At 28.0% G+C, this 15,778-nt stretch overlaps 2 protein-coding genes across 2 annotated transcripts in view; one reads left to right on the top strand and one right to left on the bottom strand.

Annotated features, from left to right (window-relative positions):
- Nucleotides 1-359: 359 nt before the first annotated feature.
- On the top strand, nt 360-10,460 carry LOC105621465 (claspin-like). The gene is made up of 10 exons (XM_012202933.1): nt 360-593; nt 3,101-3,194; nt 3,403-3,449; nt 4,345-4,553; nt 5,195-5,486; nt 6,066-8,169; nt 8,358-8,497; nt 8,584-8,802; nt 9,925-10,128; nt 10,401-10,460. The coding sequence occupies exons 1-10, from the start codon at nt 360-362 to the stop codon at nt 10,458-10,460; spliced, it is 3,603 nt and encodes a 1,200-aa protein (XP_012058323.1).
- A 1,265-nt stretch (nt 10,461-11,725) lies between these two features.
- Nucleotides 11,726-15,778, bottom strand: part of LOC105621421 (ETS homologous factor) — a 10,193-nt gene continuing 6,140 nt past the window's right edge. Inside the window, 3 exon segments of the mRNA XM_012202892.1 lie at nt 11,726-11,837; nt 11,935-12,130; nt 15,091-15,246. Of these exon segments, the coding sequence (XP_012058282.1) occupies nt 11,726-11,837; nt 11,935-12,130; nt 15,091-15,246 (464 nt within the window).

Genomic DNA, 15,778 nt, shown 5'->3' with positions numbered 1-15,778 from the left:
ATCTCGAAGATGTTTATTTAAACAAAAAAGATGTTAATGAAAAAGTTAATACAGAATCAGATATCTTTAAAGATATTGAAAAACTTAATAATGAAAAAATAACATATTGTCAAAAAGAAGAGAAAAATATTGAAGGAAACTTAAGAAATATTTGTGATGTTACATTGTTAAATGAAGGAAGTTGTTTTAATCAGAAAAAAATAGGAGATAATGGAACTTTTGATACCTTAGTTGACAATATTCGCCTATGCGATGGAATCAATCTGAACAAATCGACAAAAGAATTAAAAGTCACGAATAAAAAATATCGTGATATAAATAATGGCATTAACACTGTTAAAAAGATATATTCAAATGCTATGAGTGATTTTGTAGAACAACCTAGTTTATGTGAAACATTAATCAAAACTGCTAATGTTGATAATGAATATTATTCTGGATCACCTGAAACAGACTTACAGATTGCAGAATATAAGAATAATTCGAAAAGTAGGAGTGTAAGAAGAATAATAGATAGTGAATCTGAAGAAGACACGCAAACAAGCGAGAGTTATAATTTTCCTCAAAGGGTTCATCATATTACATGTACTACTGTAAGTAATTACATTATATACATAATGATATTATCTTCCATTCTATACTTATACTGATTCTACAATGAATCTGTAGTCAATAGTCCCAATTATTATAGTCTTATCAATGAAATTGACCAATAGCCAACTTGTACAACTAACGCTGATTAGTCAACTTCACAGATTAAGTTGTAAGACTATGGACAGTAATAGATTCATTGTAGAATCGGCATTACTCTAGAGATGTAGATCCTTTCAAAATTTATCTAGTATGGCTTCTTTTTTTATCTCCTTTTCCCATCACTAAAATAAAATTTAACAAATATAAATAAATTATTCAAAAAATTTTTGAATTATTTACTTATGTTATATGGGACATTAAGTATTTTGTAAATATTAAAGTTTAATTATGGGCAAGGAACAATCTGATATATCTGATTATCAAGTACAGATTGTTAAAGTAAACTATTATATTTATAACCGCCAAGATTGGCACATATTTGATAGTATGATTTCAACCAGTATGATTTTAATCTGTTTTTAACCATTCTAGTCGTGATCAATTTTGGGCATCTGTATTCTGATCAAAATTTAATAATAGTTTCATTTTGTCCTATATTACTGTTATTAATATAGTTTTTCGATCTCAGCTCAGAGTTAAGATAGAGAGAAAAGAATAAAAATTAGATCACAATAAATTAGAAAAATATTTATTACATATCAAGTAATAAATTGGAACAAAATAAACGTTATTGTTATTGCATACATACAGGAAACGGAAAGTACTTTTTAAAAATAACAAGTTATAGTTATTCACCTTAGTAAAAAAAGTAATAAGTTATCATTACTAATTGCAGATTTTTGAAAGGGCATTTAAGAGTAAGAGTCAATTACAAAAATTTAAATGTAATAATCAAGGACATACAATATATTATATTCTACAAATTTATATTTAAAACAATATTACATGTTTTGAGATCTAGATTGAACCATTTTCAGATATTATAAATCCATGCAGTAGTGTTAAAAAGATGAAGACAACAATAGAGATGGAATGATAATATATCATAATTAGATGAGGCCAGATGAATGTTTTATAAAAGAATCGAAATTGCTCGCAAACGGTTGATCAACTGATTGTAGGGAATTTCTGCATGTTGTCTAATAAATGTTGTCTAATAAATTTTATAAATTGGGCAATTTGTTCTACAGTGAATGAATTAAGCAAGCAAACGTCACTTTAATAAAAAAACTAACAAAATGGCCATACAGTTTTGTTTTTGCATGTTGTTAAAAAGATGCTCGTCACAATAATTTTAATAGTCAGTATAATTATATATACATATAATAAAATAAATATTGAATTAAAAATATAGTCGTTAAAAAGTAAAAATCAAATCCAAAAAGATACAGTTATAAAGGTACTTACAATTAGTCAGAGAATAAATTTAAATTGTATAATGACAGACAAATACTGATTGAGAGAAAAACAATGATTGAAAAGTAGTCTTGGTATTGCAAAGTCAAATTTTGTTATAATCGGTATATATACTTCATGAAAACTCTTTGTGTCCGTTTGTAAATTAAGCTTTCCAACAAGCGATAGTACAATTCATTGTGTCACAATCGTTTTATGTTGCTTGTTGGAAGACACACTATTATTTTTTTGCTTTTTAATATTCAGCGTCTCTAAGATTAGATGTTTGTTATAGCATGGTTCTTCATCTAAAATTTGGATATTGTTTCAATTCAAATCATGTTCAAACTGCAATCTACGTTCGATTATTACAGATCGAGCAGACGTGTTCCAATGGATATGATTATGATGTTTAATTTTTGTTTTCAACAACTGTCTGCTCGTCTGCCCAACATATGATACATCACAATCATTGCACTTAATCTTATAAACTACGTTATTCTTCGGTAAATGAGCACGAGAATCTTTTTAAACTTTTGTATATTTTTGTAGTTTGTCAGAACTATAGAAAGAAACTTTGATGTCATTATTATTAAAAACTATTTAAATTTTTCGATCAATGAAATAAAAAGTACAATAAACCATGATGATAAAACAATTGAATCAAGTTTTGAGAGAGAATCGAAATTTTTGAAAATTTCTCTATAAAAACACTCGATTTTCGACCTTTATTGAAAATTTTTATTATTTTGAACGTTCTTTCTATCAACAATCGCGCTTCGTGGCAGTGATGCAATTTCGGCTCCAAGCACACTGGCATTTCATCTTTTTTAAATGGATTTTTTTAGTGATGGGTTTTATTGGACTCACCTTGTCAAAAGCCTAATAAAAAGTCTTAAAAATAAAGATACATTTTAACTAGTGGTTAAAACCAGTTTTGATCACTGTCCAGATCAAAATAAAAAAAATTCGTCTTTCTCGTCAACCCTGCGAAATATTAGCATTAATAATCCGCAAACTTTGAAATAATTTTGAAGAACATTTCCATGGAAGCCTCAAAATTGTAAGTATAAAAAGTACATATTCAAAACATATTGTCTTCGTTGTGTAGGCTAAAAACTATCAAGCTTTAATTGATTCTGAATCAGAGGAAGAAAAACAAAATGAAGAAACAGAATCTGAAAAAGATACACAAACAAGCGAGAGTAATAACTTATCTCAAACGGTTCTTATTGTAAGTATTACTGTAACCATATTGTATATAAATATTTTCTTATATTATAATTTTAAAATAATATAATAAATTATAAAACTATAATATATCTTTGTTACAGAGTGAAAATCGAATTTCAGTAGATTCTGAATCAAAGGAAGAAAAAACAAAAAACGACATTCATATCATATTTAATAAAGCATCTGAAAATAAGGATATTAAAAAAAAATCTTTTAAAAAGAGACGGGTATGTATGTAGTATGACAATAAAGTTCGATGAATAGTATAAGAAAACACAACACTTAAAGGCAATGTTAGAACGGCAATTATCATGAATTACATTACAAATCAAAATTTTTCAAGCTTTTAGATTGTTTACAAAATGTTTACAAATTTTAAATATGCACAAATAGAAGGTGTTCATGAGTGTGTCCATTTCAAAAACAGATCGTAAAAAAAATATAAAAAATTCACTTTTGGCTTGTGGCACTTTTGACAGCTGAGGTTGAAGTTTGATTCATATAAAAGTTTTTGAGTTCATATAAGTAGCATAAAAATTCAGCAAACCTCGAATTATTTGAACAAACAATACTGAATTTGTAAAACTAAGATTGAAAAAAAAATTTTTGGTTGAACATAATTCATGTGTATGCGTATGCTTAGCAAAAATTTAGAATAATAAACAGCAGTAATTGTATTTTCAGTAGATGTTCGATCTTGTAACAGACGATATGCAATATGTTAGATAAGGACAGATATACTCAGACAGATGTCCTCTACCATTTTGCATTTAGTTGACGAGTTATTAATTTATGAACATTTCCAAATTCGCCCAGCCTATCGCCAAATGCAAGTGTGCGACAAGATCGCCCAGAGAGATATACGTTCTTCATCATTAGACATGTTGTTTAGAAACGATATTGATATTAATGTGCCTAATGATGATGAACGCGCGCCTCGTTGGGCGATCTTGTCACATGCTAATAAACAATTATGATAAATTTGAATCGATGAAAATCGAATATATCTAATTAGATAAGAGAAATCCTATACTTGGCCAGCAATGGATGTTATATTATAGCAGTTAATATAAAATATAATTTTGTAAATTATTAACATTATTTTGATCCTATAATATATAGGGCTCTATAAGAGCTTCTAAAGATGAGGCAATGCGTCAGATACATAGCGAAAGTCAACGTTTATTAAGAGAAACAGAAATTTCTTTACCATATCATAGGCCAAAACAGCGTACATTACAAGAATTTTTGAATAGAAAAAGAGTATCAGCTGCTCTTCCGAAAGCGCCTTCAACGGCAGCGAAACTTAAGATGTCATCAGCGATAGTAAGGTAATTTTATACATAAATTATAGATATATTAGGTTATATAGAGTATCTAGTAATAATCGCATCATCTCTTGTGAGCAGGTAGAACGAATTGAATTGAGTAAAAAAGACCTATCATTTGCAATTTTTATGCAAAAGTTATAGGGTACCAAGTTACTCATTATATAGTGATATTGATTTGATATGCAAATCCAACTGTGCAATCTCTGCATGGTATACCATGAATAACGCTAATACGCGGCAGTATTTAAACTTTAGCAGCGCATGTCAAATACTTTTTCGCCAAATGAAACTTAATCATACTGTTTTGAAAAGGTCTTAGTGTCAGCTGCAAGAATTTGTAATAAAAAAAATAGAGGTTCCCATTAAAATAATTCAGTGATCTTAATGTGACATTCCTAAGATTGTTCAAAATCAATCCAATATCAGTATATAATGGATTAATTAGTGTCCTACAACTTTTGTATGGAAAATTTTACACGAAAATGTCATCTTTCCTAGATAATTCAATGTCCTGACCTTTTTGTGACACCCTGTATATATACATACATTATATTATATTTAAACGTATACTCACACACGCACGTTTTACAAATTTGTTTTTAAAATATGAACAAATTATATTTACATATAATTTTAAATAGTCAGGTACTTGCGGAAAAGGAAAAAGAAGCAGAACTTTTTTACAAATCTTCAGATTCGGAAGATGATGTACAATCTATGCCTTTGGTTAGTGAAAATATAAAAAAATCTTCCATTAGAAACGAAAGAGAAATGTCATCAATATGTATTGAGCACACACAAAATCCTAAAAAATTTGAAATAAATAATCGACATTCTCAAGCTATCAGAAAAGAGATTGTACAGATAAATCATTTAAATGCTAATGCGTGTGAGGCGTTACTTCAAAATGATGTTTGCGAAGTAGATCATCGAGCTGTAGAGTTAGCTTCCTTAATAGATAATAATTGTAATCCAGACGGATTTAATACATTACTATCACAGATAAATGAATATAATCAAAATTTTCCAAAAATTAGTTTACCAAGAAAATTAATTGACATACATTTTGAAAATGGCTGTGAAACATATCTCGATGAACAAGAAGTAACAAACGAAACAGTTAAAACTATTATTTCTTTGAATAAAGAAACATGTATTAATGACGACAAAAAGTTAAAAATTACTGTAACAGAGAATGAAATATCAAAAATATATCAAGATGATTCCAATGTAATTAATAGAAGAGATAAAAATTCAGTTATAGAAGCAACGAAAATAGGAACAACTTCTAATAGTACAAATAATAAGGAAGTAACTGAAACATTTCAAAGTGATAATGATACAGACAATATTATATGTTCAAATTTTGATGAGTGTATTACACAAGATATAAATAATGAAAAAAAAGATCAATATTCTAAAATAAATGACGTATCGTCATCATCTCTTCTTGTAATTAATGATATTCAGTCAAAAATTCAACATAATTCTTCAGTAGATGAATGTGAAAAGATTGATAATCACCTACAAGTTCTTTCAAAATCTGCAGACGAGATTTTGGCGAATAGAAAAAAGTTATCAGCATTAGTATCCAATTCGAAAGTTACTTTAAGAGGATCGCCAGGTATGATTATTGATCTAACAGATAATGTAAAATCGAAAAAACCGAGTAATAATAAATCTGAAACAACTGTTGTACACTTACAAAATACACAGAATAGTCTTCTTCCAATTAATGAAGTACTTCCATACAAGACACCTGTTAACATTGATAATTCTGAATTGAATAAGCCTGGAGCCAAATTAATGCGCTTAAAGGAAGATTTGAAATTACAAATGATTTTAAAGCGTAACAAAGTATGGAAATTGAAAGAAATAAAGCTGCAAACGCAGGAGGAAGAATGGAATGGAGAGGAAAAAAGTGATTATGATTTAGATGAACAAGAAGTTGAACTGGATTTTGAATTAAGTGAAGACAGTGAAGAAAGTGAATTAGAAGAGAATGATGTTTGCATTAGAGATAAGAAAAAGAGTAAATGCCTATTTGCAGATGACGAAGCTGAAGTTACAGACAATGAAGATTCAAGTATAGAAGAGACATGTGATGAGAGTGAGGATCATATAAAATATAGTAAACAATCTACAAATTTTAAATATAGAAAAGAATACATGGATGACGATGTAAATGAAATAGAAACTGATGGTGAAGAAGAAGAAAATGATGATGATGATGATCATGATGATGATGATGATGATGATGATGATGATGAAGATAAATATGAAGAAAAAAAAGAAAACGAAGAAAGTTTAGATGCAAATATGAAGAATGAAAATGAATCTGATTTTAAAGATGTTGACAATGTTAATGCTTGTGAAAGCTTTAACATTACTAAAAATGATAGAAAAACAAAATTAATAGAAGAGTTCCAAAACGATTCAAACGTTACAAATCCGAACTATTTACAAAATCATAGTAGTCAATTAAATATGTCAACAGACATAGATGCATCACATTGCGATGATATTGATTGGATAAATGAAAATGAAAGCAATATGCCCGTTTGTCAACAAGAAGTTACTACAAGAAGCCAGATATGTAAGACACCTTTGACGAAAACAAGTATGCTCGATTTGATTTCTCCTGTAACGCAATTAAGCGTATTGAATACTACCTTAGAAAATGAAAAAGATTCATCACAAAAAAGAGGATGTTTAGTTGATAAATATGAGTTCCTTTCTATGAAAAGCACACAGAATGATGAACTTTCTGAACACGTATGTAATGTAAAAAATAAATCTATTTTTAAAAAAAAATTGTTTGATGATATTGGAGAAATTGTTGATGATGAATATCTTATGCGATTGTGTTCTGGCAAATTTGAATCTCCGCAGAGAACTGATATAGATTTATTTTCGCAATCTAGTACTGAATTACAGTTACGTTTAAATGATTCTGAATGTTCTAGAAATTCTAACGCAAAACTAGTTGCTATTAAATCAAAAAATTCAAAAGACAAAATGCTTCAAAATATAAAATTGACGTCAGATGAAGATTCTAATAATTCTGTAAATCATGCAGAGAAAATAAATAAAGTTAGCGCAATGAATTCGAAACTAAAATTAAGAGTTATGTCCTCGGATGATGAGGATGAAGATACATTTCTAAAACCTAAAAAACGTTTAGCCAAAGTATTGAATTTGTCTGATTCGGAAGAGGAGAATTCTCAATTCTTCGATAAAGAAGATGATATAAATAGTGAAGAGAAACAATATGTTGATTATGATTCCGAAGAAAATGAATATATAATTGTGCCAGAAAAAGATATAAAAAAAGTTGCAGCTAGTTTTGTGGAAGAAGAAGCAGAGTTAAGTGAAAGCGATTGGGATTCTGCCGATGAAGATGAGAAGAATTTGGATAAATTAGAATTTGAAGAAGCTGATGGTGAACACATAGACGAACACGAAGTGAAAGATCAACTGGAAAAGATCCATATAAAACAATTATTGGATGAAGATAAAAGAGAGGTGAGATTGTTGAAAGAATTATTATTTGAGGACGGCGATTTACATAGTGATGGAATGGGACGTGAGCGTAAATTCAAATGGAAAAATATAGGTATAATATATACATATATTTTTTAATATTATATTGTGTAATTATAATAATTTTTTAAATGACAGACGATTATCATACTTTTTTCTTTTAAGATATTTTATAAGATTCAATATATTATAAGAATCAAATTTCCAAAATGTAATACTTGATATGCTCCAATATGTGCATAACATTATAATTTTGTTTAGATAAGTTAGGAAATAATATTGAGATGTCAACACAAATATCTGATGAGAACGAAGGCTGGGTAGACGTGCAAGACGATGAGGAAGAAGCAAAGTGGAGTAAACTTAAAAATGAAAGAGACAAATTTCTTGAAGAAAGAATGGTACTAAATTATTGTGTGTAATAATGATCACATTTAAAGAATATAGATACAGAATATTTCTATAGAAGTATCTTATGTCTTTACAGAAATGCTCAAATAATGAAATTGAAGATGAATTATGTCATAGTAAAATCTTTAAACTCGGACTGGAAGCTGTTAAGAAGATCAAAGGTAATGAGTCACAAAAACAAGATACTTCTCTCGACAAGGTAAATTCTTTTGAGAATATAGAACCAATTATGCCACGGAATATAACAGATCTCTTAAATGGACCAAGTATTGGAAAGAAATCTCAGACGATATATGTAAGATTATTAATTTATCAATATTAATGAAAATATGACGTATATTGTCTCATCTCATAAGCAAATGAATAAATAATAGCTTGTATAAACAGGATGTCTGATAGTTAACAATTAAATTTTCGCATAAAGGCAGAATGGATTGAGGAAAAGTCTTTTATTTTACAATTTTTACAATAGTTATTAGGTGCGTTCAGTACAGCACAACCGTTGCACGGTTTGCTGATGAGTTGCAACATGTTGAGTATTCTACTGAACGCTCTTCTAGCATGGTTGACATATGCATCGGAAAATGCAATCCTTGCGCAAGGAAAGATTCAGTATCAACTTCACGACGAAACAGATCTGTATTCATAGTCGATACTTATATTTAAGACTGTCTTAAGTACAATCTTAAAATGTCATAAATCAATTTGTATTATCATCTTAAGACATTATATTTAAGATAGTTTTAAAATAAAAACGAACTATGAATAGCGTCCCATGTTTAGCGTTTTACAATTTCTTATGAACAGTCCTAGACAGAGAGAATAGAGATTTCAAGAGAAGCACTGCACACACCATATTATTCCTTCCACCATGAGGAATAATAATCATAGCTCAAAACGGATTTACGGATATACGCGACTCGTGCGTAGCCTGTATTGCCGCTAATAAACAATAATTTTCCATGTGCTTAACGACGGCGAATACATTTTCTGTCTCGCCGCGCGCTTGCATTTAGGCTGGACAATTTTGACTATTTTCATAAATGAATATTAAACTCATTAATTATTGCGAAAATTACAAAATGATACAGGGCTTTTCTACTCAATTTAGTCCATTCTGTCTCTATACGAGAGTTTAAGCATTTTTCAGACCCTATACATGTCTATATGTATGTATATGCAGCACGCACGCACACAAAATACTTATTATTAGATTGCGGATATTTATGCAAAATACTTAACTGAATATTAACCATCAGACAGTTTTATCGATCGTCGATGTTATTCATTAAAAAGTTATTAAAAAATAAAGCAGAAAGATTGAGATTGCCATTTGTAAATATGCAATTTATGCAAAATATTCAGTTAAGTATTTTGCATAAATATTCGCAGTCTACTTATTATGTAAAATTTACAGAATGTTATAAAAAAACGTTCACTCTTAACTCGAGGAGAAGAATCATTAGCGAGAATAGCATCATTGGTAAAACAAGGTGACTCTGTCTCTCATGCGGTAAATATAAGAAGAAAAAACTTTATCTTTCCGCATATTGATCAAGACACAAATAATACACTTAACAAAGAAACAGAAACAATAGCAGATTTGGATTTACAAATTAAGGTATATAATTTAATTATATAATGTCAGTTATATTATAAAATATATTTTATTATTATTATTGCTATACTATTGTACATTGCTTATTTGCTACAATGTGATATAGCTATACATTTCAAAATTAAAATTAAATAATTTTAATGATTCAAAACATTTAAACTTTTTTTGGAAAACTCATTTCTTGATTTGCACGTAGTAAATAAGCGATATTTCATTTATCTAATTTTTATATGCTACTATTGAAAAAGTATGTATATTTTTTTATGACTTTGCAGACTGGAAAGAGAAAGATGAACTCAAATACATCGTCGACATTGAAAAAAAAGCGAAAATAAAGCTATTCTTCATAAAAAAGTAATAATTATTTTATTTATATAATATGTGTTTTTTACAAGTAATATTTAATATAAATATTTAATAATATAAATTTTATATGTATAGATGAAATGATAATTAATGTTTTTGTTGAGCTACTTGTTAGATGCACAAAAATGTTAATAATACCTGACTATTTTATATAAAAATTGCTTCTTTTTGTGACGAGAAAACAATGAAATGTAAATGGTTAAACGATTTTGAATAATCAATTCAGACAATTTGTGTGAAATTCATTTATCTTCTTTTTGAATCCTTTCTATTGCGTGTAAATGATCAGAAACAGTTGATTTACTAACATTTAATGCTTTAGCTAATTCTTCAAGCGTTTGAGTTGAATTTTCATTCAAAAATTTTGATTGATCTAAATGTTTTCTTTTGTCTTTTAAATCAAAATTACTATTTTTAAATCGCCGATACCAGTACTTACACGTTTTTAACTGATGAAACAGACTCAGAATAAATTTCTAAAATGAATCGGTGAGTTTCGGCAGCCGTTTTCTTCGAATCAAAGTAGTAAAGCAGCCGAAAATATTTTGCATCATATTCTATTTTCAATCGCATTAAAAAGTATAGTTTACGAATGACGTTTACGAACAGAACCTATGTCAAATTATTTGTAGAAATGTCCAAGCTTTGAAATGACACATTCAATTTCAAAATATTTTTAGCAGATCTATAGCTATAATCATTTGTAGTGAACCCTCAAAACTAATCAGAACACCTAATAAAAACATAAGATATATATATATATATATATATATATATATATATATAAGAATTTTCAGATTTTTATACAATTCAGAATAGTTAAAAAAAATCTGCTATTATGACCTCAAAACTTCAATTTACGGACGAAAAGTGAAAATTTCACACATTACCGGCGAAGAATTAAATTCGTAATCGTAATTATTATATATGATTAATTTTGTAGAATAGATGGAATAAAAAATAAGTATTTATGTCAAAGATATAGAAATTAAAATCAAGAAAGAAAAAATAGTAATGTTTTTTTTTCAAATCTCATTTTTAAAGTTTTTTCTATTATGTTTATTAGCTTTATATGTAAGAAACATAACATTTGACGTTTAAAATACAACGAATAACAGTATAACAGTAATTATTTTTCTAATGTTAAAAAACATCGTGCGAAATATTTTACAATTTTTCAATTTTGCACGCTCGATCATATTACGAACTTGTGACTCTTTTTCGACACACCGTTTCAGTATCGGAAATTTGGGTTATCTGTTTGCCATCCTTTCGCATTTGGTCCAAATTGATACACCAGTCTGCGACCAAGTACTGGTAGAAATATTTTGCTCTTATAATAGTACCTAAAAAGCATCATTTTGAAAAAAAACTAATATAGCAATATCTAAATATAATTAAATTATTTCACAAGATATAAAAAATTTTATTATTCATTATTACCTCATAGCTCGACTAAGTTTTTCATAAGTCATTTTTGTATTTCCTTTTCGTGAACCCCATCGTTTTGCCACTTCATCGCTTTTTACGAAGCGAAATTTGGCTTGTGAATAATCTTCCCAGCAGATTAAACTTGGACACGTTTCTCTATTACGAAGTAAATCTCTAATAAATTCCCATAATTTTCCTTGACTCGCGGCTACAAAAATGCAGTTAAATCGTATAATTCAGTGAATACGTTTAATATTACATATAATAAATATCACATATAATAAATCTTTCATTTTAATTTCATTCTAGTTTATAATTTAACGAAATTAGCATATTTAAAGTATGAAAGACAAAGAGATAGTGTTATAGAAGGGAAAGAAGAAACGTGTTTTTATAAACGTGTAAATGCATCTGATCAGTGTGCGTCCCATGCGTAAAGTGTTCACGTCTAATCGTGAGCGCTGCTTCTGCTTGTCTCCTATATGCATGATACGCTAACTATTTCTTGTAATTTGAAAACTAAGCTTCGGACAAAAATCGTCTTAGAATTCGATCAGGAATACGTCTCTTGGGTATTCTTGGTTGTTCTGAATCACCCTGTATGTATATATTGTATCGAGAAATATATTTCGCAAAAATTTATTGCTGAACTTCTGATCTTCTAATTACTCGTGCAAATAAGGGTAATTTGATAGCATTAATGGACAGCATTAACTGAATATAATGGGAAAAATGCATGAAATTTTAGATAATAACACATACTTGAACATTAATAAAAATTCCACGAATAAAATGATTATTGAAATACGCGCATTTTTAATCAGGCGGAAGAATAGGAAATACATTGATAAATTTATTTATAAGAAATTATATGTTTCTGATGGAACTATCGAAATCTTATGGGCTTCTGAAGATACACAAAGAAAGTAATCCGTTGAGATGATAGCTGTATTAGTAATCCCCATTATTCTCTTGTTACATATTTGAAAGAAATTATTGAAAAAAGTTTAAAAAAAGAAATTGGTGATATCAAAAAGCTATAAAATAGTAAATAAATTAATTGGAATGTCATTAAATTCATACCATAACTATAAACTTGTTTCCTTTGATGTAGTATCTATGTATAGTCAGGGCCTAAAAAAATTACATTTTTTTTTTAATGGGTTTCGGAATGTAGCCTACTTATCGAGCGATTAGTTCTTATTTGTGGATCCATGAAAAAGAACCAATCGCTCGATGAGCACACTGCATTCCGAAACCTATCGAAAAAAAAGTTGTAACCTTTTAAGGTCTTCCTAAGACTGTACACTAATATTCCCACAAATTTAATTCTAAGAAGTATCGAAATAAGATGGAACTCTATATCAAAAAACATTGATTCCGAAACAAGAATTTTTAACGATTATACATATTTTATTCTCAATTCTATTTTCTTTAAATCTGATAAAAAATACTTCAAACAGATATTTGGTATACCCATGGAATCTCCGATCTTAGCAAATTTAGTGATTCAGACAGATTCGAAGAAAGAAATATTTTCCAGCATTAGTATTAATATTCCTATTTATTATTGTTACATTGATGACATTTTGCTTGCGATTCCAAATGATCGATTTAGTTCTTAAGACATTTAATTCTTATCATTAGAGATTGAGATTTAATGTGGGACATAAGAACAATGGTGGTATTAACTTTCTTGATGTTAATTTAAAGAGGATGATTGTATTAAATTTGACATTTATAAAAAATCGACTAAATTCGAGCCAATATTTGAGTTGACAAATCAAACCGTCCAATAGAACACAAAAGAATAATAATCAGACAATTTGATAGAATTTTATTTCTTTCTTTCATTCAGATTAAAAACGTCAACATCATGATTAATGTTTTAATTAATGATTTTAAATAATAGTTATCTTCTAAATATAATATTTTCCATTATAAATCAAAAAATAAAAACATTATTTAGAAGAAATAATTTTTATGAAAATAAAAGGAAATTAATAATAATAATTGTAGTTCTACTAATATAAAAAAATTCTTTACAATTCCATATGTAAATAAAATGTCAGAAAACTTTAGAACAATTGTGGAAAAAAATTTAATATATCTTATAAATCAATGAATTGTTTAAATTAATTTTATAAAAATAGAAAAAGATAGAACGGATAAAACGAATTAATGTAATGTGATATATAGAATAAATTGTCTGAATTGTGATTCCTCTTAAGGTAAACAAAAAGGAAACTTAAAACGAGGATTAAAGAACATAGAGCGAACCAAAAAAAAAACAATCTCTTTCTGTAGTTTCATCAATTAAATTATGAACTATAGATTTAATAACATCTGTTTTAGGAAACTATCCTATAAAAAAAAAATGATTTCGGAAATGATACTTATAAAAAGACAAATTGATGATATCAATCAGCAAAGCGATACAGAAAAATTATTGAGTAATTATTTATCTATACTAATATTTCTGCTTTACATAACATCAGTATGTTCCTTCTCCTAAGTATCTTTGTCTTGTTTTATATTGTATGTAAGTTCGATAATTCTTGATGAGAATTAGCAGAGAATTTAAAATTGTAGCAGTAAAAATAACTTGTCATCAATTTTATTGTCATTACTTTATTTATAATATTGAAGTTTGTTTTGGCACAGTTTGTTTAACACTCCAAAACTAATAATTGAATAATTAAATTTCACATATTAATTACGTGGTTTGATCATATTAGAGTCTGGAAATTTTATACCAAACATGTTACTCTAATCAAATGCAACGAAGAAGTATATTGGACAAATTAAAAAAGATTTTAATAAGAATAAATTCTTCAAGTTCTCTCTAAACAATTTTAATTATTAACGAGCGTTTTGCGTACACTAATCTTCAAGAAATGATTTATATTTGGACATTTGACTTGTAAATTTCAATTTTTTTGTGTTTTATCGTTAAATAATATTATATTTATTTCAATTGTATAAAAAATTATGGGCATATTGAAGATAGTTTAATCAAGACCGAAACGTTTATAATTGTTCTAACTAATTTGTTCAATTATATCAGAACAGAATCAATAAAATTAAATTTATAGAAGTTTTTCGCTACTTATATCTTGCGTTATGGTATATGCATTTTGTAATTATATATTTCGCAGTTATACTTACTATTTTTCTTAGTTTTTAATACTCTTGGTCTACCTGGCAGCCTCTTGGTTGCAATTTCGATACTATTATCTGATTCCGCATCTGGGAAAAGCAAGAAAATTGTTTAAAATAATTATGATACCAGATAGGACAGAGTCCTATCTGGGAGAAAGAATTCTTTTTTATTCCCGATTAAATGAATTCCTTTTCTATCTCATTTCTGTTCTAAAAGTATTCCTAAGAGTCCCAAAAGAATTCACTTTTATATCATCAATTGCGACCTCTTTTTCAGATTCAAAAAATAATATTTTTCTAGTCTATATAAGAATTCGCAATAAAATTAAAATAACTTTTAAATGATATTTTAATGGAGTTCTTCATTTTTTGCTCTCTCTGAAGCTCTTTCTCGAGTTCTTCACAAACAGATTACGCTAATTCAGAAACAACAAGAACATTCATTTTTTTCGAGTTTAAATAGATCAGTTGTGCTGTCTAGGATATATTCAAATCTTCGTGTGTGTGTGTGTGTGTGTGTGTGTGTGTGTGTGTGTGTGTGTGTGTGTGTGTGTGTGTGTGTGTGTGTGTGTGTGTGTGTGTGTGTGTGTGTGTGTGTGTGTGTGTGTGTGTGTGTGTGTGTGTGTGTGTGTAGTGTAGTGTAGTAGTAGTTAGTTATAGTATATATATATATATATATAATAATATAGTATGT

The sequence above is a fragment of the Atta cephalotes genome, assembly GCF_000143395.1.
Source record: "Atta cephalotes unplaced genomic scaffold scaffold00033, whole genome shotgun sequence".
Taxonomy (NCBI): domain Eukaryota; kingdom Metazoa; phylum Arthropoda; class Insecta; order Hymenoptera; family Formicidae; genus Atta; species Atta cephalotes.
Note: the sequence above shows the minus strand (reverse complement) of the source record. Positions and strands in the feature narration are given on the sequence as shown.

Bases quoted from the DNA above. Each gene is read 5' to 3' on its own strand.
- LOC105621465 (XM_012202933.1), top strand. From the start codon at position 360: ATGAGTGATTTTGTAGAACAACCTAGTTTATGTGAAACATTAATCAAA. The intron at 4,554-5,194 runs GTAATTTTATAC...AATTTTAAATAG, and splicing joins ATGTCATCAGCGATAGTAAG to TCAGGTACTTGCGGAAAAGG. The intron at 8,498-8,583 runs GTACTAAATTAT...ATGTCTTTACAG, and splicing joins AATTTCTTGAAGAAAGAATG to AAATGCTCAAATAATGAAAT.